This window comes from Typha angustifolia, chromosome 8 (assembly GCF_048772165.1).
Source record: "Typha angustifolia cultivar Huaian chromosome 8, ASM4877216v1, whole genome shotgun sequence".
NCBI classification, from domain to species: Eukaryota; Viridiplantae; Streptophyta; class Magnoliopsida; order Poales; family Typhaceae; genus Typha; species Typha angustifolia.
In genome coordinates this window covers 4584753-4612027 of record NC_133246.1, presented here as the reverse complement: position 1 = coordinate 4612027, position 27275 = coordinate 4584753, and the positions used below count along the sequence as shown (strand labels likewise).

General features: G+C 36.0%; 2 protein-coding genes across 5 annotated transcripts; both read right to left on the bottom strand.

The window, feature by feature from the left end:
* Positions 1-426: 426 nt before the first annotated feature.
* On the bottom strand, positions 427-12099 carry LOC140764773 (DNA repair protein UVH3). 3 transcript variants are annotated; one of them, XM_073103518.1, is made up of 15 exons: positions 11877-12099; positions 11530-11780; positions 11273-11418; positions 11059-11182; positions 10139-10216; positions 9966-10019; positions 9204-9388; positions 7147-8968; positions 6352-6546; positions 6029-6114; positions 3595-3862; positions 3373-3509; positions 2595-2679; positions 1787-2275; positions 427-1296 (listed from the first exon to the last, which is right to left on the bottom strand). In XM_073103518.1, the coding sequence occupies exons 1-15, from the start codon at positions 11962-11964 to the stop codon at positions 643-645; spliced, it is 4662 nt and encodes a 1553-aa protein (XP_072959619.1). In that variant the 5' UTR covers positions 11965-12099; the 3' UTR covers positions 427-642. The 3 variants fall into 3 exon arrangements, with proteins under 3 accessions (XP_072959619.1, XP_072959620.1, XP_072959621.1); XM_073103519.1 differs by lacking the exons at positions 11530-11780; positions 11877-12099 and having other exon boundaries at positions 11059-11159; positions 11273-11412; XM_073103520.1 differs by lacking the exons at positions 11059-11182; positions 11273-11418; positions 11530-11780; positions 11877-12099 and adding an exon at positions 10660-10758.
* Positions 12100-12864: 765 nt separating this feature from the next.
* Positions 12865-26835, bottom strand: LOC140764948 (preprotein translocase subunit SCY2, chloroplastic). 2 transcript variants are annotated; one of them, XM_073103821.1, is made up of 13 exons: positions 26306-26835; positions 25532-25620; positions 24064-24143; positions 23867-23956; positions 22676-22767; positions 21097-21180; positions 20354-20495; positions 20006-20125; positions 19787-19916; positions 15353-15476; positions 15140-15246; positions 13406-13521; positions 12865-13310 (listed from the first exon to the last, which is right to left on the bottom strand). In XM_073103821.1, the coding sequence occupies exons 1-12, from the start codon at positions 26745-26747 to the stop codon at positions 13432-13434; spliced, it is 1590 nt and encodes a 529-aa protein (XP_072959922.1). In that variant the 5' UTR covers positions 26748-26835; the 3' UTR covers positions 12865-13310; positions 13406-13431. The 2 variants fall into 2 exon arrangements, with proteins under 2 accessions (XP_072959922.1, XP_072959923.1); XM_073103822.1 differs by lacking the exons at positions 12865-13310; positions 13406-13521; positions 15140-15246 and adding an exon at positions 16685-16744.
* Positions 26836-27275: the final 440 nt, after the last annotated feature.

Below are 27275 nucleotides of genomic sequence, written 5' to 3'. Positions count from 1 at the left end.
TCTCAAAAAGAAAAGGAAAAGAAATAGAAAAAAGCTCAAGCTGATTAAAGAAAGATAGATAGTATTAATACAAGTTTGTATAGCATGCATGAAATTTTTTTGTTGTTCTTCATACAAATGCAGAGCTTTCATTGTGCAACTTTGAATAAGGAACTCCATAGAGCACTTCCAACCGAAGGATCTAATACGAATTGCTGATTTGAAATGAGACGAAAGAATAAAACTAGTTACAAATTTTGACGAGTTTGGGTTGGCAAAATTGACAAAGAAGCAATATTTGTCTTCATTTGCTATAGACCGGCATAGCAAGGAAACTTCGTTGACAAGTTACACGAGTTCTTGTTATTAGTTACACGAGTTCTTGTTATTACAAACACCTAAGACTTGAACGTAATTATGAAACAGTCATGATTGAGTTATCCAAATTTCATTACATGAGCATGGCGTCAACCAGTAGAACAATATAACAGCTCAACTCAATATATTTGCATAATATGTCAGTAAAAGACCTTGACATGAACAACCTTTCATCTTTTATGTATGTTTATGTACAGCATAAAAAAAGATAAATCTACAAGGGCGATGGAACTAGATTTTACAAACATTTAATGACAAAAACTCTTAAAATATCACAAAAATCAGTCAGGACTTCCGTCTCTTCCGTCTTAGTGAAGGCATAGCACTTAAACCATGTTTAGTAGAACCTTCTTGAGATGCGTAAGTATTTGCAATCGAAGAATTAGGTCGATCAAGAACCTCGGATGTTGTCATAAGATCATCTCCTCCAGGAGATCTCACTGGGTGCAAACTTGCATTGTTGTCTGGTACATTTTGTAATTCTTTCATCAGTTCAACCGAACCTTCAAATGGCCCAGCATGTGGCAGGACAACTGTACCATCTTGCCCCTCTCCATCATCAGTGCAGAATCCACCTCCACTAAAATGGTAGTCTTTTAAAAATTCCATGGGTGGGCTTCCTCTGCCATTATCAAGGCCAGAAGCCTCTCTACAGCCGTCCCCATCAGCTTTGACAGAAAAATCGTTGATTGAGCTTGTCGTTTGCTCAATCTCATGACCTTGCAAATCACTCTCTTTTAGAAAAGATCCATCTCCAATGTGAAAGTAGTTGCTTCCCTCAAGGCATTGACTTCCATCCCTACTGTCTTTCTCAGCCAGCTCCTGCTCCAATGCAGGTTGCTGAAGTTCTTTTTGGGTCTTCTGGTTCAAATTAACATTTGGATAATCTTCTTCCCAATCCACTTCAGCATATTTGACCTGCTTCCGCGGTCTCACCGACTGGAGAATCAGCAAGTACAGAAAGATGATAAGATAATTTTAAAGCATAACAATGTGGTGCAGGCATGAGAGAAATGATTTTATGACATTATTATAATGGGAATGCCAGGCATATATCAAGTACAATGCAACAACCATAACTTCACAACAAGCAGCAAGACACATTCCTACTACATAGTGCATATCATACTTAACATTTAAGTCCACTTCCACATGCAATAATGTCAAGAAGAGCAAGAAAAGGCCTCTTTTTGTTAAACCTAAGTACAAAATTTAGAAGACATTCCTATGAGAATCAGTATAACATGGACCTCATTTATGAGCTAAATGAGTGTCTGAGTTGTCAACTAGGCACACAAGCAAGCAAGAGATTCAGATCTTTTAGCTAACAGACAAAAGCATGCTCTTGTAGAACAAATCCAAGTGTTACATGAAAAAAGTATATTAAGCATAAATAATAATTTTAAGAGTACCTAAATGTCAAACTTACCCTGCGCAATTCTGCCATGGCTTCTGTCACAGTGAAGTCATTTTCCTCTACATCTTTATCTTCAAAGTGATCAGTAGAAGTTGCAGTTTCAAGGTTAGGCTTTCCTTGATCTCTTACTGGCCCCTTGCTTCGTACTCTTCTCCTTCCACTGACTCTTCCTACGGCAGCATTAAATTCAGTTCCGCCATTTCCTCCGAGTGACTCTCCAACTCCATTATCTGACTCAATGTTTTTGCTCTCCCTCTTCCCTCTTCGCACTGTCTTTGTAGCTTTCGTTGTATTTCCAGTTTTTCCATCAGAACATTTCTCCTGTATAGAAGAGCTTAGGCATTTCTTTTTCCTGGATTGAGAACAATCTTGAATAATGTCATCGGCCAAACCAGCAGAAGAATTTCCTATAATTCCTTTCACAGCCTTTTTAATCCTCTGGCTACGGATTTTAGCAAATCTCTCATTGAATGTATAAAATGCCTCCAGCCGCAACTGTGTCTGTATGAGAGAAGAATTGAAGTGGAAGTTTCATAAGAACACTGAAGATTTCTTACTTTCCAGAGCAATTGTATGTAAAACTAAAAAGCAAAAATTAAAGTCAATAAAAACATGAAATAAGAACAAAAAAGTTGCCTGCCCACATGTTGTGGACATCTCAACTGAAGTGTGATAATCAATGGTCCGAGTGCTCAACTTTGACTTTAGAAGTAGTGCCTTTTGAATATGAGTAGGCGACTTGCTTGTGTATGGAGAATCAAACAAAAATCTAGTATGACAGAGAGGAAGTGTAAAGAAAGAGATTTGCAGAAGAGATGACCTCATGCTTGTTATACTCCTTCAAAACTGGAACAAGCAGTTCATCAGCCTTCTGTTTATTCCACCCAAATGTTTCCCAACACAACCTGCAAATATATTAGAAAGTTGTCAAATGCTAGAATATTATAACATAAGACCATAACAATCATGATACCATTCCTTACTAATTTCTTGTAACTTTGTTCTGCAATCACAAATCAACTGGCCCTACATGAAACTACAACTGATCTTCTCACAATGGGAAAGGTGCAATCCAAAACTGGTGTCATCACTTTTCAATCACATGAAGAAAAATATGGATAATTCAAGCACATCTTTCTATGTAAGAACAGAACTAGATGCAAACAGATCTTGCATGGCCATGTACTACCTTTTAAAGAAATAGGAACTATAAAGTAAATGATGTGAACTACATTAAGCTGATGCTCTATGGAAGGGTTCATAAACTATATATAAAAAGCTAGAAATGTTACCCGCCATTAGGAAATGTTTTGAAAGGTGGCCGCTGTATGTGGGCACATATGTGTGAATGCATTCGGTATTTAGTAGTTCTTAAATTGATAATATATGCAGAGCAAGTTGGAAATCAAAATAAATAAAAGATCATGAAGAGAACATGGGAGAAAATAACTCAGAACTAAGAGTAAAACTTCTAGAAGTCAAAATATTACATACTCATGGAAATATATCCTAAACAAAGGTAAATACAAGATGAGCATCTAAGGAAGTTGAAAGAAAAACAGACAATATAAAGCATTTACATTATTACATCAACTCACTTCTGAAGTAAAACCAAATCTGGCTTTCCCCAAGAAAATAGCTCTGTTGACTCGTCAACTTGTGGCAAAATGTATGCACTTATAACTGACTCACTTGGAAATGATGAAGGAATGTGCCAGTTCTTGCTTACATTTCTCTGAGATTCAATCGAAAATATCATTAGATCATTAAAATCAAAATTGTATGACACAAATCCAAAGTAGTTCATACTTCATACTCACATGCTTACTCATGAAGGACTCCTTGATGTCTTGGATGCCACTAACAGATGGTTCATCATCATGGCTTACTTCAGATGCTCCTTCCATATTACTTCGCATTTCATTTGAACTTCTCAACAATCTTTTCTTTGAATTGCTACCAGAATGATGATCAAGTTTTCCTAATATAGTTGGATCTGGAGATTCAACCCATTCTCTGAACTTCTGAAGGCCATCTTCCTCGGGAAAAGCATGTACAACCTCAATGGCATTGACAATTCCAATTCCACTGCAACATGAGGTACTCAAGAGATCAAGAAAAATCATTTAATCGACAAATATAAAGAAATATAAATGGCACAATTTGTGAGTGACAGTGGAAACCAAGAGACCAGGCCAAAATGCAAAATGCATCTACATTGTACCATAGACATAGTTTTTTCAGTACTAAGTACTTAACTACTTATATATAAGGGATGTCCTATTTCTATTTATTAAAAAGAAAAAAAATAAGCAGATAAGCATTTTGTGTTTCACTTGGAAGTATTTCCTTTACTATTAATTGGTTGATTCAATAAACAAGATAAAAAACATCTCACTTAATTATGGGTAGTTGGACATTGCTGAAGTAGGACAATCCATGGATCCAAAAATCGGCCGATGCTGAGCTGGATCGTCCGAATCAGTTGAAACTTGGTCGTATCAACTGAAACTAAATTTTTTAAAGATTTAGGTCGTATCTAAAATATATCTAACCTAGAAGACATTAGTAATTGATGTCCTAAACTGCTTTCTTTTTAAATTTTTAGTTTTTATCCTTTATCTCTCACACATGCTTTCTCTCACCCTCACATTTCACCGAGCTCATTCAGTGGCCGATCTGATGAGCCCCTCTAACTACTCCACACTTTAGTGAACTCGAGTGAATTCTTTTTTCTCATTTCTCATTTCGCTCTTTCCCACCCACTTTTTAAGTGAAAATAGATCTCTCTTTTAACTATTATTCTACGGTAAAAATTTACGAGTATATAAATTTGTCAAATTCAAGTCAAAACTGATTACAATTTTGAGTGAGTTTTCTCTTTAGTTTTTAGACTTCATGTGTGACTAATTTTTATATTCTTATTCTATGTTATTTTTAATGAATTTTTTTTTTAAAAGCTACATGTTAAATAATATTTATAATTTTACATAATTAAAAATAGTCCAATCCGATATAAGCAACTAATACATATCGATTTTTTTTCTAATAGCCAATCTCAATCCTGATACCGAGTTTCGAAACCTTAGGACAATCTATCTTGGAAGGAATAGTGTGCCAGAAACACTAAACACTCATGAGCAAAAAAAAGGGGAAGAAGAAGAAATACACTAAGAAATTGTACATGAATTCAAAATTTTTTTTCTCACTTTTATCTACCCTCTTTTCATCTCTTTCCTAGTATTTGAGTTTTAAGGGTTAATTGTGTAACACTTCCTTTATTAACAATTGAATTGTATACATTAAATCAACGATGGTCGTGCCACAAGCACGGACAGTGTCGACCATCAGCCGTGCCACAAGCACGGACAGTGCCGACCACCGGCCGTGCCATAAGAGAGGAAAAAAAAGATATACTCACCTTCGCCTTCGCCATTGCCATCGCCCGAGCGCGTCGGGTGCCCTAGATTGAGGGAGGAGGAGAGAGAGGAGAGAGAGAGAGATAAATCGATATATATATATATATATATATATATATATATATATATATATTGACGTCGGCAACGACGATTAGTAACGAATAGCTTGACGACGAGGTCGATGACAAGCGGCGGAACTATTAAGAGGGGTGCCGTGCGGCACCCCTCGTGCCATATGCCGGTACGCCACCGGCACCCCTCATGCCAGTCGACATGACCATCCATGCATTGAATCCTATGTATAAGATGCTCAACACATTACATCATAATTACATAATTTGTAATATAGATAGATCCTCTTTACTCCTAAAAGTTTTCTAATTCTTAAAAGTTTTGTTAATATCTCTTTATAAGTTCCTACAATATTCAGAAAGTGCGAACGCTGAAAACTTTCATCATGGACAAATGAGTCCAACTTCATTATTGCAAATAATAAGGTTTAATCACTATTCATGCTAATGTATCTTAAATATCTTAAATTCACTTAGTCAGCGAAATTATCACATCTAACTTTGGAACAAAATTCATCTAGATTTCAAGCATCCATATACAAAGGTATTGAAGATGCTTGAAATCACTTGGAGTTACAAGCAGTCCCTATCATTGTTGCAATTCAAAATAAATTTCTCTATAATACCATTATTATAGAGGAGATAGATATAATTTTTGCATCAATTAACATCTCTGCAGCCTAGATTTTGCATGGACCTGCATTTACCAGGCCAGTTTTACAGTATCACATTATATAATCCACTGAAGTGTAAACAGGATTTACCTGATTCCTTCTGTATAATCGCTCCCCAAAAGCAATGCCATGCGAATTAACTTTTCTCTAGTTAACCCAAGTTCACTCTCAATGTCCTGATACAATGAAAACAAATTCATAGAAAGTCACAATCCACTCTAGGGTGTCAATATTCTGTCTGAGCAATTCAGAAGGAAAATGAATCTAAAATATGGAAGATGTTGCAGGACTTATCCCAATTATAACTATAATTTTGCACAGAGATATTGCTTTTTGGTGTTACTAGATTCAAACTGAAGCAGCTTTTTAAAACTAAACAGTTTAACCCAATACTTATGACTATATGTGCAAACCTTCATGAAGTATGTTTCAACATATTTTCGATCATCAAATATATTCTTGTAAACATTCCGAGCTCCAAATAAGAGGACATCAGAATCATCAGTAACAACACCATCAACAAGGTTTTTCATTTCCATGTATGCACACTGAGCTTCTGCTTCCATAGGTGCAATTATATATGGCAAGCCAAACATTTGAAGCAACTCCTGCAATGTGTCAAAGGCAATGTTGGTCAAGGCTTTATTAAACTTAGCATCCTATGGCAAGCCAGCATCTTATGGATATATTTATGTATGTTATTAAGATGAGCAGAAATTTTTGATCCAGTTAATCAAAATAAATAATGCAGATCAGTTGTCAAACACCCCTTATGATAGTTTTTTATGCTGATTATAGTTAAAACATTAAGAACATATAAGAATATAACCCATCGTTATCATTTTCAATCAAGAATGAAAAAGAAAAACAGAAAAAACATATTTTAAAGAGATTGGAATAAACACAATGTACTGTGCATGGTTTTTTCACATGCTCTAGCCTGTCAACCAGGATTGTTCATGAGCAAACATTTTCCAAAAATATTGATCCTTTGGAAAAGAATTTTTTTTGAACCCTCACCCTGACACTAAACTCCCTGACACTAAATTGGCAAGATCATAAGAAGAACAATTACTGAACTTCCTCAGAACAACAACATATAAAGTATTATGGAATAATCTTCTAGAATGAATTTTCTCTGTATTGCCGTAAAAGGTTGAAATACTAAAGTAGGTTCCAGAAAATTCTTATAAAGTGCTGGGCAGGACCTGACATTCCGCAAACATCTCACTGCTGACAGAATCTGCATTGCGCTCTAGCTTTCTCTGTTCATCTCCAAGATCCAGCTGTTCTTTCCTGAGAAGTGAGATTTCCTTCTCCAATGTATCTTCCAACACTCCATTGTGATCATCTATGTGTTCCGTTGTTTTTCCTATGGTAGGACTAGAAGGACCACTATCATGCTTGATCAACTTTTCTTTCTGCATATCGAGGTTAACCACAAAATTGCCCTTCACAATGTCCTTTTGCTGATAGTTGTCAACATATCTTCTTTGAAAGGGCTCACTTTGTTCAGAAATTTGGTCACTATGGGCATTAACTATAGTATGTTCAGCTGCATTACTTTTAATTTCAGAACTCAACTTAAAATTGGAACAAATATTATTCTCTGTAAGTATTCTCAAACTAGAATTATTTCCAGCATCTCTAGTAGTAACAGATAGTTGCTGTTCCTCACTTAGTTCACCATCAATAGATACTGGAGGTGTCTCTTTATTTGCATCTAATGTCACAATACTCTTGTGAACTCTCCCTTCATTTACAATAGATAGCTCTGCAGTTAAGTCAGCATCAGATATGTTTGATGAGGAAAAACGCTCCCTAGGAGAACCAGCAGCACAAAGAACACCTTGTCTATCAGAACTAGCCAGTTGAGACACCTGCTGATCATTCTGTCCACCAGGAACAGCTAACTCAATGGCATGGAGAAGATCCTGCCTACTGGAATTAGTTTGTTGTACAATACCATCCACTATATTAAATGGCATACTTGTCATAGTATTAGTCTCTGAAGGAATACATGTCTTGCCTCTGCTCTCTGTATGTTTTAAATCACTCGAATCAAACACTAAAGAGCTTTGATCATTGTGACATTTCTCTAAATTTATATATTCTGACCTCATACTTTCAGACATCCTTCCATCAAGATCCTCTAAACTTCTCCTTATCGCTTCCTGTAGAAGAGCTTCTTCCTCCAGCAATCCTTTTGACACTTTTTCAGGTGCACTTTGACAATGAGAACCAACTTCAGTAAAATCGCAAACACCTTCCTCCCAGCCCACTCCATCTTTGTATCTGTTCTTTTCTGCGGAAGATGATTGGGATTCCTTTTGGCAATCCATTGCAGTTCCATTTTCTTCCTCAACCAAACCTTCCTCCCATAAGCATTCAAAATCATCAGACTCCTTACTGCTATCCAAATCCAAATGAACACCCTCAGAAAATAAGTTTGATGTTGGAGTTCCAGAAACTAAATGAAGAAATAGCTGGTCATCTGTATCTTTTACCTCAATTTGATCTTCTAAGAAAGATATTTCTATGGTATCCTTGTTTCCAGAAGAAGAGAACTCATTTAAACTATTTCCATCTTCCAGTACTGAAGCCCGATGGATTTTGCTAATGGTTTCAGTATAATCTTCATTAATTTTAAAAGCACTCGGAGGGTCATTACTTTCAGAAGGACCTTCGGGGAGATCAAGACCTTCTATACTGCTATTAGGTCCTGGAACCATGGAGATATCTCCCTGACTTTCCTGCTGTTCATACTCTTTCATGAAGTCTAAATTTCGTTGTATATCGCGAGTCATACGAATCCCTAAAGCTCTTACTCTGCTTACTCGAACATGTCCGCTCTCATCATGGTATGTCTCAACATCAGATCCAAAATCTCTTATAAGTTCACTAGCAGGACCCTCTTTACCAGATATAAAGTTACTACCTAGATTGTGCTTCAACAAATTTGAAGAGCTTTGCTTCTTAGTTGCATCACAATCTACATCTCCATCATTAGCAACTTGTGTCGTCAGCATCCTGATTTAAAGAAGCAAATAAACTTAATTAAAATTTTCATTTAGATAAAAATGCCAACAAGGATACACAAAATTTAGTCATGGACAAGTAAAAATTCCCAAACCATTTTACAAAGTAATTAAATGAATACCGAAATGACATGCACAAAAGTTCAAGTCATTGCCAAAATAATATTAGAAGGTGATATCATTTCTCAAGCATTTGCAACAAAAAATAATAAACTAGTAATACGTACTGTTTATCGCCAGTAAATGATGATGAATAAATGAACTCTCTATTAGCTTCAGAAGCAATTTTTGAAGTTTGGACACCCCCTAAACCCCTTCCAGCAGCACATCTCTGCACCTCATCTATCTCTCGACGGAAAGCAACAGTTTTAAGATATGACTGTATTTGTAGCTCAGAAAATCTTGCAGGAGCCTGAGAAATGGAGAAATTCACTTAGTACAAAGATTCTAAATGGATATCTCTGCTCCTCAACTATCTCTCATAGTAATCAACATTTCAAAATATCTTGACTTAGTAAAAGTTGTTCTGCAAACTACTTGATGACATCTATAAGGGTGACCAAATAAATTTCTCAGTGATATTTAATAAACAGCAACAAAAAGTTTTGGTACTTTAGTAACTATTAGGAATGACAATGAACTATATTTTCACAAAAAGTTCTGGTAGATTTTTTTAGAAAATGACAATACTCAGATGCAGTACTCTAAGTTTATAACTAGACACCAAAGAGCATCCAATAGATGTATTGGCCTTTTATTTTAAAAAAAATTAATGATTATACAATGTCATCAATTTAGTTTTCAGAGTAGTAATAGACAAACTAGTTTATAAATACAAGTAGAAGGATCTGCACTAGGAGCTTCATCATATTCATCAAAAAAGACATCAGATAATTCTAATTGGATCTGCAATGTTGTAAATAAGTGCCAAAAGTATCACCTAAAATTGTATGCCATTAATGAAGATAAAATAATGCAGTAACTCATACCTTCTTAATTTTCTGATACTTATGCCTGTTTTCAGCCATGACTCTCTCCCTCATCTGAATTGAAAAAGGAAAAAAATTAAGAAATTCCTTAAAAAATATTGAAGTAAAGATAAAGAGCAAATCGAATCAAATAGCAACAGACAATAACTGAAAATTCGGCAAACATTCTCTACCTGAACAAGAAGATCCAATTGCATCGATGGAGGCAGAGAAGCTAACACTGTTGGATCTATATTCTGGGTTGTTACTGGCTGCAGCAAGAAAAGCACCATTGTCTTTAGACATGAAAAGTACATATATATATATATATATATTGGCCAACAAAAATAAGTTGAGATGATGATTACTAATAGTATATCATGTAATTATACCAGTAACCATAAAAATAAAAGCTCTATCAAATGTAGCGGTGCACCATGCCACCATATAGTAAAGAACAAGTCAGGTGATTATGCAAAGAACACTAATCAATTACAAATTCTTAAATACATCATGAACCAACCAACATATCTTACCTCTTGTAATAGCCTGATATCTTGAGTGTAGTTTTTTTATTATTTATTCAAGAGTATAACTATTAATATTCACTCTGTTGTATCACAAATTTGAACTAAGAAGAAAATTTAAATCAATAACAATTGACATCCAAATTCAAATTTGAGCTAGATACATGCATTTGATCATTTCTTCTTACCCTTCTGATAATCTCCCACTGAGAAACTTCTTCCAATGCTTAGTTCGAGTTGAATTAGAAAATGAGAAAAGGTGATAATTGTTGGAAGTTATGAGAATATCCTGAAACTGATTGACAGAAGAAGCATGTGAAAAGCATGGTCTCAGAGCTGGTTAAATTTACTCATTATGACTTTAGACAAGTAAACAACTAATTTGCCATCAAAAATTTGCCATCAAAAGTACATAAAACTCCAACAACTAGATACAATAAGAAGCAGAAAAAATGAGGAATGTTTCTGCGAGATGACACTGCATTCAGAATTTTTTTTACTTTTCAATCAATTGAGCTTCATGTTTTGTGAGGGCAAACTTGCTCAAACAATAAATAAGTAAGAATTAAAATGCAAAACAAACTCACCAAAATCATCTCTTCATTCTCATCATCATCATCCCCTTCTTCCACAAAAGCAGCACCTGCAGAAGAGGCCATTTCTCTGCCAGATAATTCCGTTTCTTCCTCTGCAGCAAGCGACGCAGCTAGGCTAAACACAACTTAACCATATCAAACACTCACGGAAAAAGACTAAGGTCACTAAATAAGAGGATAAGAGGGATTCCGGTCAAGCACTCACAGCTCATCCAGGCTTTCCTGGTTGGCAGCTCCACTACCTTGGCTATCATCACGCCCCTTGCCTTCGACCTCCTTACCTTTTGCATCGTTCTTTATCCTGCTATTCTTAATTTCCTCCGCCAATTCTTCAAGTTTCTTCGCCTTGAGCTGCCACGAAATTTAAAGTCCAAGAAAACATTCAAAAGAGTATCAACGAATAATCCGCAGAAATTTCGAATTTTTGACATGTGATTTTATAGATGGAAGTAGATGGCAGACATGGTTGAGGAGGAGCTTCTCGGCAGTCTTGCGGATCTTGGCGCGGGCGGCGTCGCGGTGGCGGCGGCGGGAGGCGAGGGTTCGGCGCTTGAGGGCAGGGGTGGCGCCGTCGAAGACGAACACGGGTTTGGTGCGTAGGAAGAGGAGCTTGCAGATGCGGCGGAAGAAGCCGAGGAGGTGGGCATTGCGGACCATCTCCCCCTTCTCGTCTCGCATCGCCTTCATGAACTGAACCATCCATATGCTCGCGTCTAACATCCAAGTCAAAGTTTATGAGATATAAAAAATAAAAATAAAAAGGATAGAGAAGAGAGGAAGGAAGAGGAGGAGAAGGAGGATGGCGGTACCGATGGCGAGCTTCTTCCCGGCTAGGGTTTCGACGGAGACGCGACGACCGACGGGGGCGAGGAGTTCCCAGAGACCCTGCACTCCCATGATTCATGAGGTTTTATTCTATAATCTAATTTTAGCTTCTTTTAGATTCGCTCTGTCGAGACAAATCGCCATTGTCATGGATTATGGCCTCTATCCTCTTCCTTCTATTTTAGAGACGCAGACGGCGGACCCCGCGGATAGGCGGTTGGAACTTGGAAGTCACTTTTTGGAGTTGGGACGAATAAAATCAACGGGGAACGGGTTTACACCCGTTAGATTTGTCGGGACCCGTACAGTACAAAGCTTGCAGAGTAGCGAGACTTGTTGACCAAAATAATTTATTATTTTACTAAAATCTATCACTATATACTAGAGTATATTAATTACTGTAGCATTAAGTAAAAACATTTGACTGTTAAGTATTTTACTTAAAAATTATAGATCAATATTTTCTTAAGTAAAATACTAAACTTATTAGCATTTTTATTAAAATATTTTAAACAATGGCTTAAATAAACAGTTTTTGATACTTAAGCTTGGGAGTGATTTATTTTGATAAATCATTTAAAAAATTAATTTATTTTGATTAAGTCCGGAACTTTAGTTTCATTTATTAGTCTTATTTTTTGAAAGTAAATACTATTTGATTATTTAATTCCTGAACCAATTTAAAATGGTTCGTAACCTCAAAGCAAGCGAGACTAACGGTCAGATTTAAACTCCAAGACTTCAAAAAACAGAGATACCAATCTATATGCACAGTACAATGATATGCAAACATAGTATTAAATTATTGGAGTCTTTTCGATACAATTATAAGATCTCTTAGGTCTCATCATCCAGGTAATACTTTACTGATTAATTTAGAAGTCATCAAACAACTAAATGTAATTCTGAAAATTCATAAACTTTGAAATAGAAGCATGAATAATGAATCTTGAATCATTCCCAACCAGACTATGAGGAATGCCAAGCTCATGGCATTTTTTCAACATAAAATACCAGTAACTTGATGAAGTAATTAAATATCATAATCGTTTGCAAAGAAACTCTTTCACCAGAGGCTATAATATATCTACACTGCAAAATCATTCTGTTGCATAAAACTGCTGATGACTTTAAGTAGCATATTCATCTAGCAGACAAACAGATGATTGTCATTCACTTATAGTCGCTGTTTCATCTTTTCATCACACCGTCTTCTCATCAATGTTAGTTGCATCTACCCGTGAATTTCACGCCATTAATGTGCCCGGCGATTGAAATTGCACAGGCCGCTTCATGTCCACAGCAATGTCATGTGAGTCTGACAATTGAAGGCAGCTTTTTGCTGCCATCCTCTGCCGAACAGATATATATATCATCAGCAGTATTTTGAGAAGGATACTGATTCTATCACTGGCTATCTGCAAGTAGTATAAACAAAGAATAGAGGTCACTAACAGCATGCTGACCCAAAGACTAAACAAGCTACTAAATTTATGCTGAATATCAAAATTACCTTGGTGAGAGATGCAATTCATAATGTTAAACACCGTATCTCCTTAAAACCTTGCTTAGGGCTGGCATGACATTATATGCCTGGTAGGATCTTCTCAGTTCTATAATTGAACCCACCTGAAATGGACACAGAAATCCAAAATTGTACATTGTTAGAACTGCTTTTAATGTTATGATCACCTTGCGACAAACTAACCCATATAAATGCCTACAAAATAAACATTAAAAGTGAAAAAGAAACACAGGATTGCAGCATATACTAAAGTTCGAAAGAAAACTAAGAGATGCCATCAGATAATTTGAGCTATATTGGACTTTGATGGCCAACACAAATTGTGCACAATGTTGAAGGACTAAGAACTGCTATAAACCCTTTGATACTATAGGAAGGATTATGTATCGTCCATCTGGAAGTCCATAACCAAACAAGTGAAATGCTGTGGAGACTAGGACAATCAATTTTCTGACATTTTCTTATGCAGCAATCTTCCCATTGTACGCCCACTGTCAAGCAACTTTACTTCAATAAGAAGATATTTGCAAAAATGAAATACCATACATGTCAGTTGGATGTTATCAGACTTCCATATTCATTAAAAAGAAAAAGGAAGGCAAAGATACATCAAGGAAATATAATACATGTCAGTTGGACGTTATCAGACTTACGTCTAATACACACACACACACATACAAAAACAAGAACAAGGTGAAGATACATCAATGAAGCTTCAAAAATACTATGGAGATGGATATCAGGATGTTCACTTGTAATGATGAACTCTAGGAGAGGTGTACTAAAGAGAGCTTGCATTTTTAATTTTGAGGTAAGGTGAGCAGAATCATTTTCATGATATTTTCCATCTTAAGTGTTAATTCATGAACTCTTCTGATGAATAACTACTTGTAAGTAAACAAATTTGAGATCCTGATCGGCCATTAAACCAGGTACAATATGAAATATTAAGAATTGCAAATAGATTTATTTGTACAAGAAAATGAAACCTAGAGCATTTTTTAACAGTGTTTTTCAAAGTTAATTTGCAGAGTAGGTGAAATTTGAAAATACTTTGCAAACTAGTTATTGTCAGATCGGACAGAGTAAGGCATGTAGAAGTCCCTATTGCAGTCAGCATTTCTACAAGTAGTCAATCGCTCCTATCATTGCACTTGGAAGCAAAACTTTTGGCTGCTAAGCAGCAAAACAACTTAACAAGCAAAGAACTGTTGACCTCGTCAAACTATCAATAGATCTTTGCCTTTAAGAAGTAAGACAAATCCAGAGTAGGTGAAAATTGGAAATACTTTGCAAACTAGCTGTTGTCAGATCAGACAGAGTAAGGCATGTAAAAGTCCCTATCGTAGTCAGCATTTCTACAAGCAGTCAATTGCTCCTATCATTGCACTTTGAAGCAAAACTTTTGGCTGCTAAGCAGCAAAACAACTTAACAAGCAAAGAACTGTTGACCTCGTCAAACTATCAATAGTTCTTTGTCTTTAAGAAGTAACACAAATGCATGTTCTCTGAAAGGTACATGCCGGGGCACAATCTGTGCCACCAAGAACACAAATCCATGGTTCGGGACTTGTTCCATCATCTTGACATGTTGATATATGTTTCACAATAAATTGAATTGCTAAAAGGAAATTCCAGAAAGAAATGGTAAATTATTTGATTTTTGTCATAGTACATAATAGATGCACAAAGAGAATCACAAGTGCTTAAAACAGTACTTACAATTATTAATACTGATGTAAACCCTACAGCAAATCCCTCATTAATGCGTCTCAAATAATGATCTAGCAATGTAGAGGAAGTAGCTAATAAACTTAATAACAATCCTCCTGCAATCAATGAAAAGGTTAGTGGATTATAACGGTAAAATTTCATATAAAACAGGAAATAAAGAAATATCCCAATAATAGGTCAATATTCTGAAAGTTAATATACCCCAAAAACGTGTTGATGCTTGAATATTTGTCAAATAATCTATTGTTGCTTTCCCAGGCTTTATCTTTGGTATTCGAGCACCCATTTTCGTCATGTAATCAGATATCTCTTTAGGTAAGTTCGCCTACATCAAAAATTCATTTTACAGCAGAATATAAACAGGACAAAGTTAAGCAGCTCTAAAGAAACAACATTCTGGAAGATTGTCAGAAGCTTTAACACTTTTGTTCCAAAGATGTATAATAAGAACAAATACTACTTTCATTATATCACATGACTAAGCAGTCCTTGATGATAACATTGCACATATAATCTTATGTACTACATTTACACCGTAGGGATATTATATCACATGTATGATGTATATATATTTTCATAAAAGAGAAGACATCTCTCCCCCTTTCGCATCATGGAATCAGAGCCCTGTTTAGGTCTCGTCCTTTCATTCTTTCTTTTCTTTATCTGTTTCGCCTGCCTCTGTTGTGCGCTCTTATCGAACTCCAAACCCAAACAACTTTCTCCTCACACAAGAGTCCAGAGCAACATGAGATCATGCTAATTCTCTCACGCAGCAAATCCTCCTCGTGAGCAATCCTTCTCTAGGGGCACTCCTTTCATGAACATCTAGTTAACTTCTCACAACTCTTTGGATCGAAAAGGTTACTGCTTCCCTATATCATGTTTAACAGATTGAACAAACTCTTGTTCAACAAAGTCAGCTTCTCAGTTGTTTTCTGCAGCAAACGAAGGTCAGCTATGTCTACTTCTTAATTTGACTTTTCAGTCATGTCAACCACCCCTAGTATAACTCTGATACTTAGATTGTGGACTCTGATGCGACCTAGCATATGACAACAGATTTATCTATTTAGTTCTGAACATAAAGAAATCATTACTATGATCCTTTGACGCATTGAATGCACATCACTCGTCATATCACCCTTTTAAAGGATGCTCATTATTTTAGTGAGTTAGACAATCCCACTTCTCTTGAGCCTCCAACTTCCTTTGCCAGCTCTCGATTCCCCTGCTAAGTCCCACTATCAGAGGTCTAGATAATTCTCATTCTTCTCATCCTCCCATTACTCAGGTGTATTCTCGATGGGTCAGTTTTATACCTTCTACGATTGTCTCCTCCAATCCATTCTATTCCATGACCATCTACACCTCCATCACATGCCAGTAGTTATCACCATTCACAATGTGAACCTTCCTCAGAGATATGATTATGTTGATGTTGCATGCTATTCCTCATATAGACCATGAGGCTATCTCTTATCAAGAAGTTGTTATTAATCCTGAGTGGCAATATGTTATAGCTGAGTTTCAAACCTTTGGGCGTATTTAGATGTAGGATGTCATTCCCTTGCCGAGTGATGTTGACCCCATTAACTGCAAAAGGGTTTACAAGATCAAATGATGACCTAATGGCTGTAATGAGAAGTAAAAAATCCGTCTTGTTGCCAGATATTTTAATCAGGAGTATAGCATTGACTATAAGGAAACATTTGCTCACGTTGCTCGTATGACAACCATCATACACTCCTTACAGTTGATGTAGTTCGTCGTTAGCTTTTATTTCAAATGGATGTGAAGAATGTCTTTCTCATGGCAATCTATGTGAAACAGTATATATGCAGTCTCTATCTAGCCCCTTCATTCCTTTATCTCATGTATGTCGCCTCCAGCAAGCTATTTATGGACTCAACAGACATCTCGTGCTTGTTTGAGCGATTTTATCATACAGTTACTAAGGTTGGTTATAATGAGAGTGCTAGTAACTACTTTACATTTATGGGGTCCTTATTGCACGGAATGAAGGATTTGAGATTGCTACATTAATTTCTGGGCCTTGAGATTGCTTAAGGCAAGAGAGGCATATTTGTATCTCAATAAGAGTACATCTTTGATCTATTTAGTCAGGTTGCTATATTCGATGACAAGATAGTTTGATACATCTCAGCTTCATGTGAAGCTTCCTCCTACAAATGGTGTGCCATTAGCAATCACACTAGATATAGATAGCTTGTGAGTCAGCTTGTCTACTTATATATCATTAGAACATATCTCTCATGTTGTGAGCATAGTTAGTTTGTAATGGCCCATTAAACTATTTACTATGCAGGGCACTTCTTCTATTACGAATCAAATCTTGACCGTTCTGAACGTAAAAAAATTATGAGAATTTTTGTATTGGTAGCTTCACGAGTTACATATCTAATGGCTTTAGTTTTACATAAATCGGAGATCTAGATGAAGAGTTAAAAATAAAACAGTGAAGGAAGTTAAAATAAGGTGGTAACAAGAGAAAGATTGTGACTAAGGTTTAGAAACTTAGAAGGGTTCTGAGGTTAAGATATCTACTTCGACTAAGCATATCGAGGTGTTGTGTGTTTGTTTTTAGTTGGCATTATCAGTCTTCCTCACGTATCTTCTACTAAGTAGATAGTCGACTCTTTCACCAAGTCACATCCGGGGGAGGGGTTGTTGTGGGTGTTTGATGTACATATAATCTTATGTTATACCTTAAGATATCATCACATGTATGCTGTATATATATTTTCATAACGAGAAAGAGAACCTCTCTTTTATATCAACCATGAAAAACTATCGTAACTAAGAAATGTAAGAGATCACTTTACTAGACAAAATAGATCAAAACACATGACTAACATCTCAAAGAGAAGAATGATGGTTCGGAGTATTGGCCCAATACTAATACGAATCGGTATTTGGCCTTATCAATTCGAAACTGAGACCAAAACCAATTTTTCCTTAGTTTTAGCCCAATATAGGCCGAATCAATCTAGTATTAGCCGATATGTATCAGGGGTGATATCGGTCATAGACACAAGTTTACTTTTTTTTTCTTTTATACGGACTATAAGTTGAACACATTACAAATTGCATCTAACCTAACTAGAATTTGAGACATTAATTATTGATTTCTCGATATCTTGAGCATCACATTTTATGTTTCCTTCCTATTTTTCTCTCATTTCCTTTCTATTTCACTCCATCTTTTTTTAGATTTTCTTTTAACATCCCTATGCTCACCTATGTTGCAAAGATAGTTGTTAGCCTCATCTACAAGAGGCTTTCTACCATCTCTTTTTGCGGAAGTGATGATAGCAATGAACACAGATACTTCCTAAATGCATCCGAAACGATATTAATTTTAGTACTTTCACAATTTGTATTTTGTTGTTACTATCTAATGTGAGTAAACTAGATTTTCTTATCTTTATTTTCCTTGGCATCTAATATATTTCTATATTATATATCATTTTTTAGAATTTAAGTAGTTAAAAAATAGTCCAAGACTAATTTGGTCGATACGGCTGATGCTGCCGATACATATTATTTTCTTTAATACTTGATACTAATACCGATACTTTAAAACCTTAAGAAAAAATCTGCATATACTACAAACCTTCCCTTTTATTGGATATCACCCTTGGATGTCCCCGTGACAGTCTTAGGCTTTAACAAGTTTATCCATATTGTAGGTTCATCTTTTAAATACACATTCAAGACATTTGGGAAGCCATTTTACTTAAATGGGGATTGAGTCTGCCTACTCACAAAAACATTTATCACTGACAGCACCTGCTAGCCGCCAGGTTGAAAAATGGCAGAAAGACAAATAGAACAATGCCACAGCATGTGCATTTGAAGTAAAATATATCAAGGATTGTTGTGTATGGAATAGTCCTTGCCACATAGTGGCCAGCAAGGAACATGCTGCAGAATGTACAATACTGACTGTGAACATGACAATTTGTGCCAAGTGCCAACAACATATACTGGGCTGTTTGACATAGCTTGGCAAGTCCCCAACACCAGCAAGATGGTTTTACAAAATAGCCTAGGCCTCAGTCAAGGCTTTAAACTTAAAATTCAGTCAATAGTTAATAAATAACAATTAATTTACAACATGGACAAATGCTGATCTTAACCTCCATATTGATGAGTTTATGAATGAAACAGAGTGAAAGCCTAAAAAAAAACCTCTATATTGATGTCAGAAAAGGTTTCCCTGTATGGCAAACACATTAAAATTTTATTTTAGAGGACTAGTAGTTGACAACCTAGTATCCAGACGCTAAGCAGCTGCCCAAGTGGAAGACTAATAGAAGCTAAATGAATCATTAGATTCCATCAATTCGAAAACTGGAACCTTCTCCAACCATTTCAATTTTAATGACATCCTACATAGTATAACATTACGAAATGCTAAGGTGGAAGCTTAGGTGGTCCAAAGTACAGAAAAAGCAAGATCATTCTAAGGTGGGCCTAGGCCCCAAGGTGCCATGGTGGCTGTTTCTTAAAGAAAGAACTAGAAAGAGTGAAAGATGAATAAGGAAAAAAGAAGGAAGATATAATAACATGAATTCAAAGATATCATGAAATTCCCAGGATTAAGACACTTACGATGTCAAATATATTGAATAGAAAGACGAAAAATGCATAAATCACATAATACACCCATGGATCTGCACCAATTGAAGACTTTGGATTCAGTGTCTCCTTTAAGGTTTCCCAAAATGGTGATCCAAAGATACTGCCAATAAAAATACTTGATGAGAATGATAAAAGAGCAAATTAGAACAAGTAATGGCACTGTCCCAAAATATCAAGAGCTTAGATAACCTTGCCATAATGCCTGGAAAAGCCAACAAATAAGTTGTAGTAAGCACAGGCTGCATCCCAGTTGGATTTATGTTAAAGGGGATATAAGGCTCCACCTCTGTAACCGGTGAACCCTCATTCCTATGTGCCAAGACAACAGATGTTTATGAGCAAGAATGGTGAACAAATGGAAAAGGAAATGGCCTACATGGCCTTGGCAGTCCTAAAAGCAATTTCTCACTTAAATTATTGTAGTAGAAGCCAACTTAAAAGCATAATAATGAAGCTTGGCTATCTTCATAAATTCGAAGTACAAAAATAAAAGTGAAGTGTTTAGCATACTTCAAAGTACAGAAAAAGACATACAACCTTGTAGCAGAAGCCAACTTAAAAGCATAATATTGAAGCTTGATCTTCCTACAACCTTCAGTAACAAGCACAGCCCACATAGTGACAATCGTGAAAATTCCAACTACTCCAAAAATGTAGGGCCAGCAACTAACCAGATTTCCTGAAGAAAGAAAATAACACTTAGAGAATTAGACAGATATTACAATGACAATATGAAAACATAAAAGATTTGGATGAACCAAATGGAAAAAGAATGGTAGATGATAAAGCTTCTCTATATTTGTCTACATAACCCCCATTTTAGTAGTATCAAGTACAGAACCTGGTTTGGAGTTTGGACAGAAAATTCGAATGACATGCTTGTTGTATGATATTAACATGCAACAGTTATCATGGTTTATTATGCTGAGAAGCCACAGGAACACATAGTGGGAATGTGGCCCTACATGAGATCAATGGTCTTGTCATGGTTGAAGCTGCAAGGGGCATGTGCATCGTGCACAAACTCAAAGATGACATTAAAGATAGGGATAGAATTATAGAAAGCTGCTTGGGACACATGATCCTGGAAATATAGGAAGTCGAGCAGATACTTAACACCAAGACGGTGCTTGAACTCAAGGAGGAAAATTTTGATAAGGTAAGACACAGCTTGCACTTTCTACTTTTAAAAGGTAAATCCTTTTCCCAACCCCTGACAAAGTACTGTTAAAGAAAATCTTGTGGTAAAAGTGTTGATTAAAAGCAGTAGAATAATGTACCTGAAAACTGAGATAACATCTTGTACAATGTATCTGTATAACCAGTCAATATGCTGGCACAAATTATCAATGATGAACCATGACCTGTGATACAAGAATTGGATATAAACAAAATTATCTTCCACCAAACCAAATACTGATGAAGTCTTTGATGATGGTGATGATGATGATGGAAACAAGAAGCACCAGACATGACAAATAACAAAAACCAAAACATCATAATGCAGAAGTTAGCTATCAACAGATGGCATGTTTCGTGCTGGTCCACTGACTCATATTGCTCTGCGATACTCTAAAAATACCTTACCTGGAAAGTTATGAAACCAGCATGGAGGCCAGTGGACCAGACAAATGATAGAATACACGAAGAAGATATAATAAAAGCATATAAACTTTTTTCCACTATCAGAAGACTTCTACAAAAGACTGGATCGTAACAAAAGTGGGATTCCTTTAATCAAAATTTATCTAGTTATCATTTTCTGCACAGCTGCAGCATATCCAGTTAGCAGCCCATCAGACCTTTTACACTCATAAAGTATTGCATTTGCAAGTGTAACATAGACCTTTCACCATCATACTAGATCTCATGAAATAGAAGGGATGATGCACAATATTTTTTCCATCTTCCTTCCCTTTCCTATTTCTTGAACATGAATGACTGTATTCAACTAAAAAAGTGGCCATACAGCTCAATTGTAGTTAAAGGACAAAAGAGGATGTAGTAAGTTCATATCTGGAGCACAGAAGATGATAATATGATATCAACGTGGTTAATGGATGGGTATGATTTATAAAGAACATTGGAAATTTGTAATACACAAAATAAGTAAATAACATTTAAGCAATTTACACCATCTTTACAACAACAGGAAATGTACACATATCAAGTAGTGATCAATTACAGTGCCCAACTTTGTCTGGATGTCAAGAATGGTGCTTCATTTCTACTCCCAAATATAGTTGATAGTTTTACACCATTTACAAAGAATGTTGATATCAATTAATATACCCGAGCAACTTTGATGGGAAGTGCAAGAGATCTCAAGTTCATCATAGTGTTTCCCTGTCAAATCATATCTGCTCGCATCATCTCATTCATAAAGAATGCTGAGGTGAACATATGCAACTATAAATGTCTATTTCCTGTGACAAAGGAACCATTCTAAAATATCGAACATTGGGTAGAATAGTGTGACACACTACCACTATTACTTGATTTTGCTTTTTTTTTAGTTACCCTAATTGTGAATATAGTGGAATTGTTCATCCTTTCATAAATAATGAACTTGAAAAGAACAACTTAAAAAAGAGACAGCTGAACTGAAAGAGACGTAAGTTGGTTTTAGAAATGCCATAGTAAAATAAGCACAAAGTTTTATCTGGAAAACTCACTGAGCTAGAGATGTAAGTTGGTTTTAGGAAAAGAGGAAGAAATATAATTTTCGATATACTCCACTGATATAGTTCCTCAAAACAACAGACTAGTCAATGAACATAGGATCAATAACAAGTTAAAATTGTACACTGGCACAAAAAAATAAGGCATCATAATGAAATTCTTTAATAGGAAAGTTACCAAATCCTGATTCTGATATTGTGTCACAGATCCATGTTATAGACATCGCACCGAGAACTAATAAGAAGCTTGTCACAATAACATGCTTGATTCTGAAACAAAGAGATCAACAATAAAAAAAATTTGAAGATGCTATTGCTCTCAATAACAATTTCACATCAAACTAAAAGGAAGGTATAATATTTTATTCATAAAATCATGAAAAATAAGCATTTCAGAATAACTTAGTAGATATAGTACATTGTGATGTCCACAAACAAAGAAAAAATATACCAAATTTATTATTAGAAGAAATAAACTTAACTCCACTCATAAGCATGAAAACTTAAAAAAAAAAGGTCAGTCACAGCAAGAGAATTTGCTTATTGTGAGATGGGAAGAATGAATAGCATTAGAAAGTTGTTAACTTTTATACACAATTAGCTCTACAAAGTATCAATCTCCCGACATCCTCGTTTCCTTGAAATGAGCATTCACACAAGTCTATAACCAACAGATGGCACAAATGTAGTCTCAAAATAAAGTTTTCCCTTCCAAATTAAGAAATTTTAACTTTCTCTCCTGCAAATGGTCTGCAGGTTGTCCCTTGAATTCAAGGAGTTATTTTTAAAATGCTCCTCAGTATTACAGTTCATCAATTTCAGTATGGTTAATAATTTTTATTAATGATTATCATTCCTGTGTAACTTATATTTGATGTAGCATTTGTCCTAGTATTCCACTTAATTTTTCTTTATCTTATTTATTCCAACTCCTAATTCTGTACTACTGTTTCAAGGACTAATCTCAAGTTTGTCCATCTTATCAGCTAAATAAAGATTGTTTGGAAATATATATATATATATATATATATATCAATATCTCTGTTCAGTACTTCACCCTAGAAGCATTGTGCTCTGAGAAACAGATAGAGAACATGATCAGAAGCATCAAGCAGTGATTTTATAACCTCATGGTCCTTCCACACAGCTTACGTTTGCTAGTCAGTTCCCAGTCCTACCTAACTATTTTGCATCACACAACCTATAAAAGAAAGCCGTATAACTAGGGAATTTTCGACAGTAAATTCTGAAAGGTTCATTTATCATATATAGAGAATCACATGTTTTACTTCCAATGCACCAGCAGAGGATTTCTTAAGTTTATGAAGCAACAGAATGAAGATTCAACCATCAGTAAAATTCATATCACCTGTAACTGGCAGCATATATTGAATACTGAAGTGAATAACAAGAAACAATGACAGCACCCAGTATTGCAAAACCCAATGAGGTCCACCATCTGACAGTTGGAATAGATTAATTCAATAGATTGTCATGGTGAAAAGAAACAGCATAATTTTCAAATAAGGATCAGTCTCACTGCTCGAGATGGATAATTAGACACACATATAGCCTTTGATCTTCTCATGGCCATCTAAACCTTCTTTTCGTAGCTTTACTAAAGATGGAACAACATGGCAGAGCACCTGTTTATCAGATTCATAAGTTATTGGTAAATTGTAGAGATATATGCTAGATGTAAAGATTTTTTTTTCTCATATCTTTCAGACACCAAAAGTGCTAAGAAAAAAGTTTAGAAGCTATTATTCAGTATGACACATTGAAGAACAGTAAATTAGAACTATAAGTGGAAACATTTATATAAGGAAAAAAAAAAACTAATTCTAACTTTCACTGTAAATACGAGTAAGTGAAGAACCAAATTGGTCACCGCAGAAACCTCAGATTTCAGTTCACTTCCCTTTTCACATTTCTTATAGAAATAAATCAGAAACTTTCAGTTGCGTGCTAAACACCACTAATTGGGTAAAAATCTATTCCTAAAGGTGTCATATAGTGGCCTTAGCTGGGATTGATGGATTAAAATGCAACCAATGTGAAGCCACTTTGAAAAGGAAATAGGGCGGGCAGCAAGTTTTTTGCCAAATTGTCTTCTTTCTCTTATTTTTCCCCTCCCAACTCTCGCTTCCATTTCCTCCAGGCAATATCTCTTTCAGGATGTCCAAACAAAGGAACAAATTAACTCTTCCATCATGAAACAAATTGAATGTCCATTTATCATAATATTTGATCAACTTTTCTTCTGGGATACCCAAACAAATGAATGAACCCTTTCTGCATGGAACCAATTTGGTCCATATTTGTCCTTTTAATAGTAAGCTGGACGAATACCAAATACTCCCCTAATTTATATCTACTCAAGTGGGTTACATGGCATCAAAAAGGTTCCAGTATATGCATTTGCACTATGACATTAACAAGATAAGAGCATGCTAGTGCACAATTTTGTCATAATAGATCCTTTATTTTCATGGAGCTGGAACTACTTTATATACAGTGAGAAATATACAACAGGCATTGCTTAACATTCACATATCAAGTATCCTAAAATGTGGATGTCCTCTATGATTGAATTACCCTGATATCAAACCTTTAGGCACACTCAGCTAGACAATATACAATGTACAAAAGGAATACTGCAAACTGATTGTCAAATGTTTCTAAAACTAATTTAGGTATAAAGTAACTGGAAATGGCATGAGGGTGTAACATTGGCGCTAGAAAATACAACCAGATGGGTCAATAGCACAGCTCAGTATGGACTGTGGAGACCGATTAATGTATGCACATACATTATGGCATGATAAGTATGGCACTATCCCATTCTGCTAAGAAAGGAAGTTTGTAAAAGTTGTTGATGTTCCCTTTTGTCCCAATACCCACAACTAACTGACACAGTAATGTATTTACTGTAATCTACATCAATGCAAGCTAACAGGATTACTTCTTTACAAACCTAATGGCCGTTTTCTATGATATTAACTACAAAATCTCTGAAAGGATGAAGATGTACCTGCATAAGAATGGACGCTGAAATCTGATGACTGATTCCAAGTTGGAAAAAAGATAGTTTCAGTTCAGAGGTAAAGTCACCGAGATCATCTGAATAAAAAGGGGCACAACAACAAAATTCTCTCCAATAAATGCTTGGTAGTTAACTTGTTTGTCATATAACTAAAAAAGGATAAAGAACTGAAAATTCAAAAGAACACTTGGGTTGATATTTTATGCACTTGGAAAGAACTTCCGTAATTTGTATATAAGTAGAACAAAATTATATTTGATATGAGAAGATTCAGATGTATACTTCCTCTATCATTATTTAGCACGAATTACAACTGCAAGAAGATGGATATCATCTTATCCCTAAAGTGCCATGTTATTTACATAATTCCTAGAATCCACAAGAGCTCCATCTGGCAATTTGTTTGCAACTTCACTTTCCATTGGAAGCATGCAATAATACCCTTCACATATACAAAGCATATACGAAAAATTAAATAGTTACTTTTCGAAAATATCTCTCGTGCTTGTCATAAAAAATTTACTATAATTGTCATGGATATCCAACACGCAGAATTATTCAAAATCCAACGGATACTGGTGAGATCGTTGTCTATGCTTCATAGTGAATTAGGTACTTCTGCATTTCCTGCTGCTGCATTTCCTGCTGCTGCATGTCGTTCTAGTGGTCACCATGGTGGCTAATATGGCGATTCAAGGATAAGGATAATCACAGTTTGCACACATCAAGTCCAAGCTATGTTTACGTTATCCGATTACTAACCTGCGGCGCCGGACGCGAAGCTAAGGTAGGTTTCCGGTATCAATCTACGATCAAACCCCGGAAGCGGGACGAAGTACCCGATGCGGCTGATCAAAATCAGCGCGGCGGTCACCGCCAGCCTCCGGCGGATCTCGCTCTTGAAGAAGGACTCCGCCGCGTCGTCGATGACGGAACCCAGCCGGGTGAAGTCCAAGAACCTGTTGTTGAACCTCCTACTCCTCTCCCCAGGTTCTTCTAACGATCGGAAACTAGCGGCGACGCTAGTCCGGGAATGTTGAGAACGGCGAGCGTAGGGTTTGATCGGAGAGTTGCGTGAAGAGACGAATCGAGCTCTCGGGACGGAAATGCGAGGATTCGTGAAGGTGACTGGTGAAGGCGTGCGGTGTTTGGAGTTGAGAAGACGGAGGTGGAGCGAGGAGGATAACGAGAGCGTCGCTTCCATGGCGAGCAGTGAGGGAGCTTCGCTTCCTTTCCACTACTGTGCTAGTGTTATAATAAGTAAATAGAATTAGACCTAGTATCTCAATAACGCCGGCCGAGCCGGAGCGAAAGAACGGCTATTTTGGGGGGTAATAAGTGGGTGGGTAACAGAGTGAGTTTTTGACCAAATTGGGCCTCTTTATATATATTTTTACTGAATTGTCCAACATTTATCTTTATGATAGGGCAGCCTAACTGATCAGCAATTCTTTGATTAGTGAATCGTTCTAGTATATAATCTTTTAAGAAGGCCAATTTTTTTTGTCTATAACATTGAAATGGAGTTAATCTTTGGTGTAGATGGCTAAGACGAGTGGCAATTCGGTATTTCAATGTGGGCTAATAGGTGGTCGGTTTGAGACAACATAAATAAAGTCGGCCAAAGCCGAATCTGAGTCTGATAAAGATATCATAAGTAAGGGTATTTTTGCAGTGCTAAATTTCAATCTTTGTTATATAGATTTTTCTAATCATAGATAGTATTAAAAAA

Bases quoted from the DNA above. Each gene is read 5' to 3' on its own strand.
- LOC140764773 (XM_073103518.1), bottom strand. From the start codon at position 11,964: ATGGGAGTGCAGGGTCTCTGGGAACTCCTCGCCCCCGTCGGTCGTCGC. The intron at 8,969-9,203 runs GTACGTATTACT...TCTTTAAATCAG, and splicing joins TCATTTACTGGCGATAAACA to GATGCTGACGACACAAGTTG. The intron at 3,863-6,028 runs GTAAATCCTGTT...CTCATGTTGCAG, and splicing joins GATTATACAGAAGGAATCAG to TGGAATTGGAATTGTCAATG.
- LOC140764948 (XM_073103821.1), bottom strand. From the start codon at position 26,747: ATGGAAGCGACGCTCTCGTTATCCTCCTCGCTCCACCTCCGTCTTCTC. The intron at 23,957-24,063 runs GTGTGTCTAATT...TCCAACTGTCAG, and splicing joins GAGAAGATCAAAGGCTATAT to ATGGTGGACCTCATTGGGTT. The intron at 21,181-22,675 runs GTAACTTTCCTA...CTTGTATCACAG, and splicing joins AATATCAGAATCAGGATTTG to GTCATGGTTCATCATTGATA.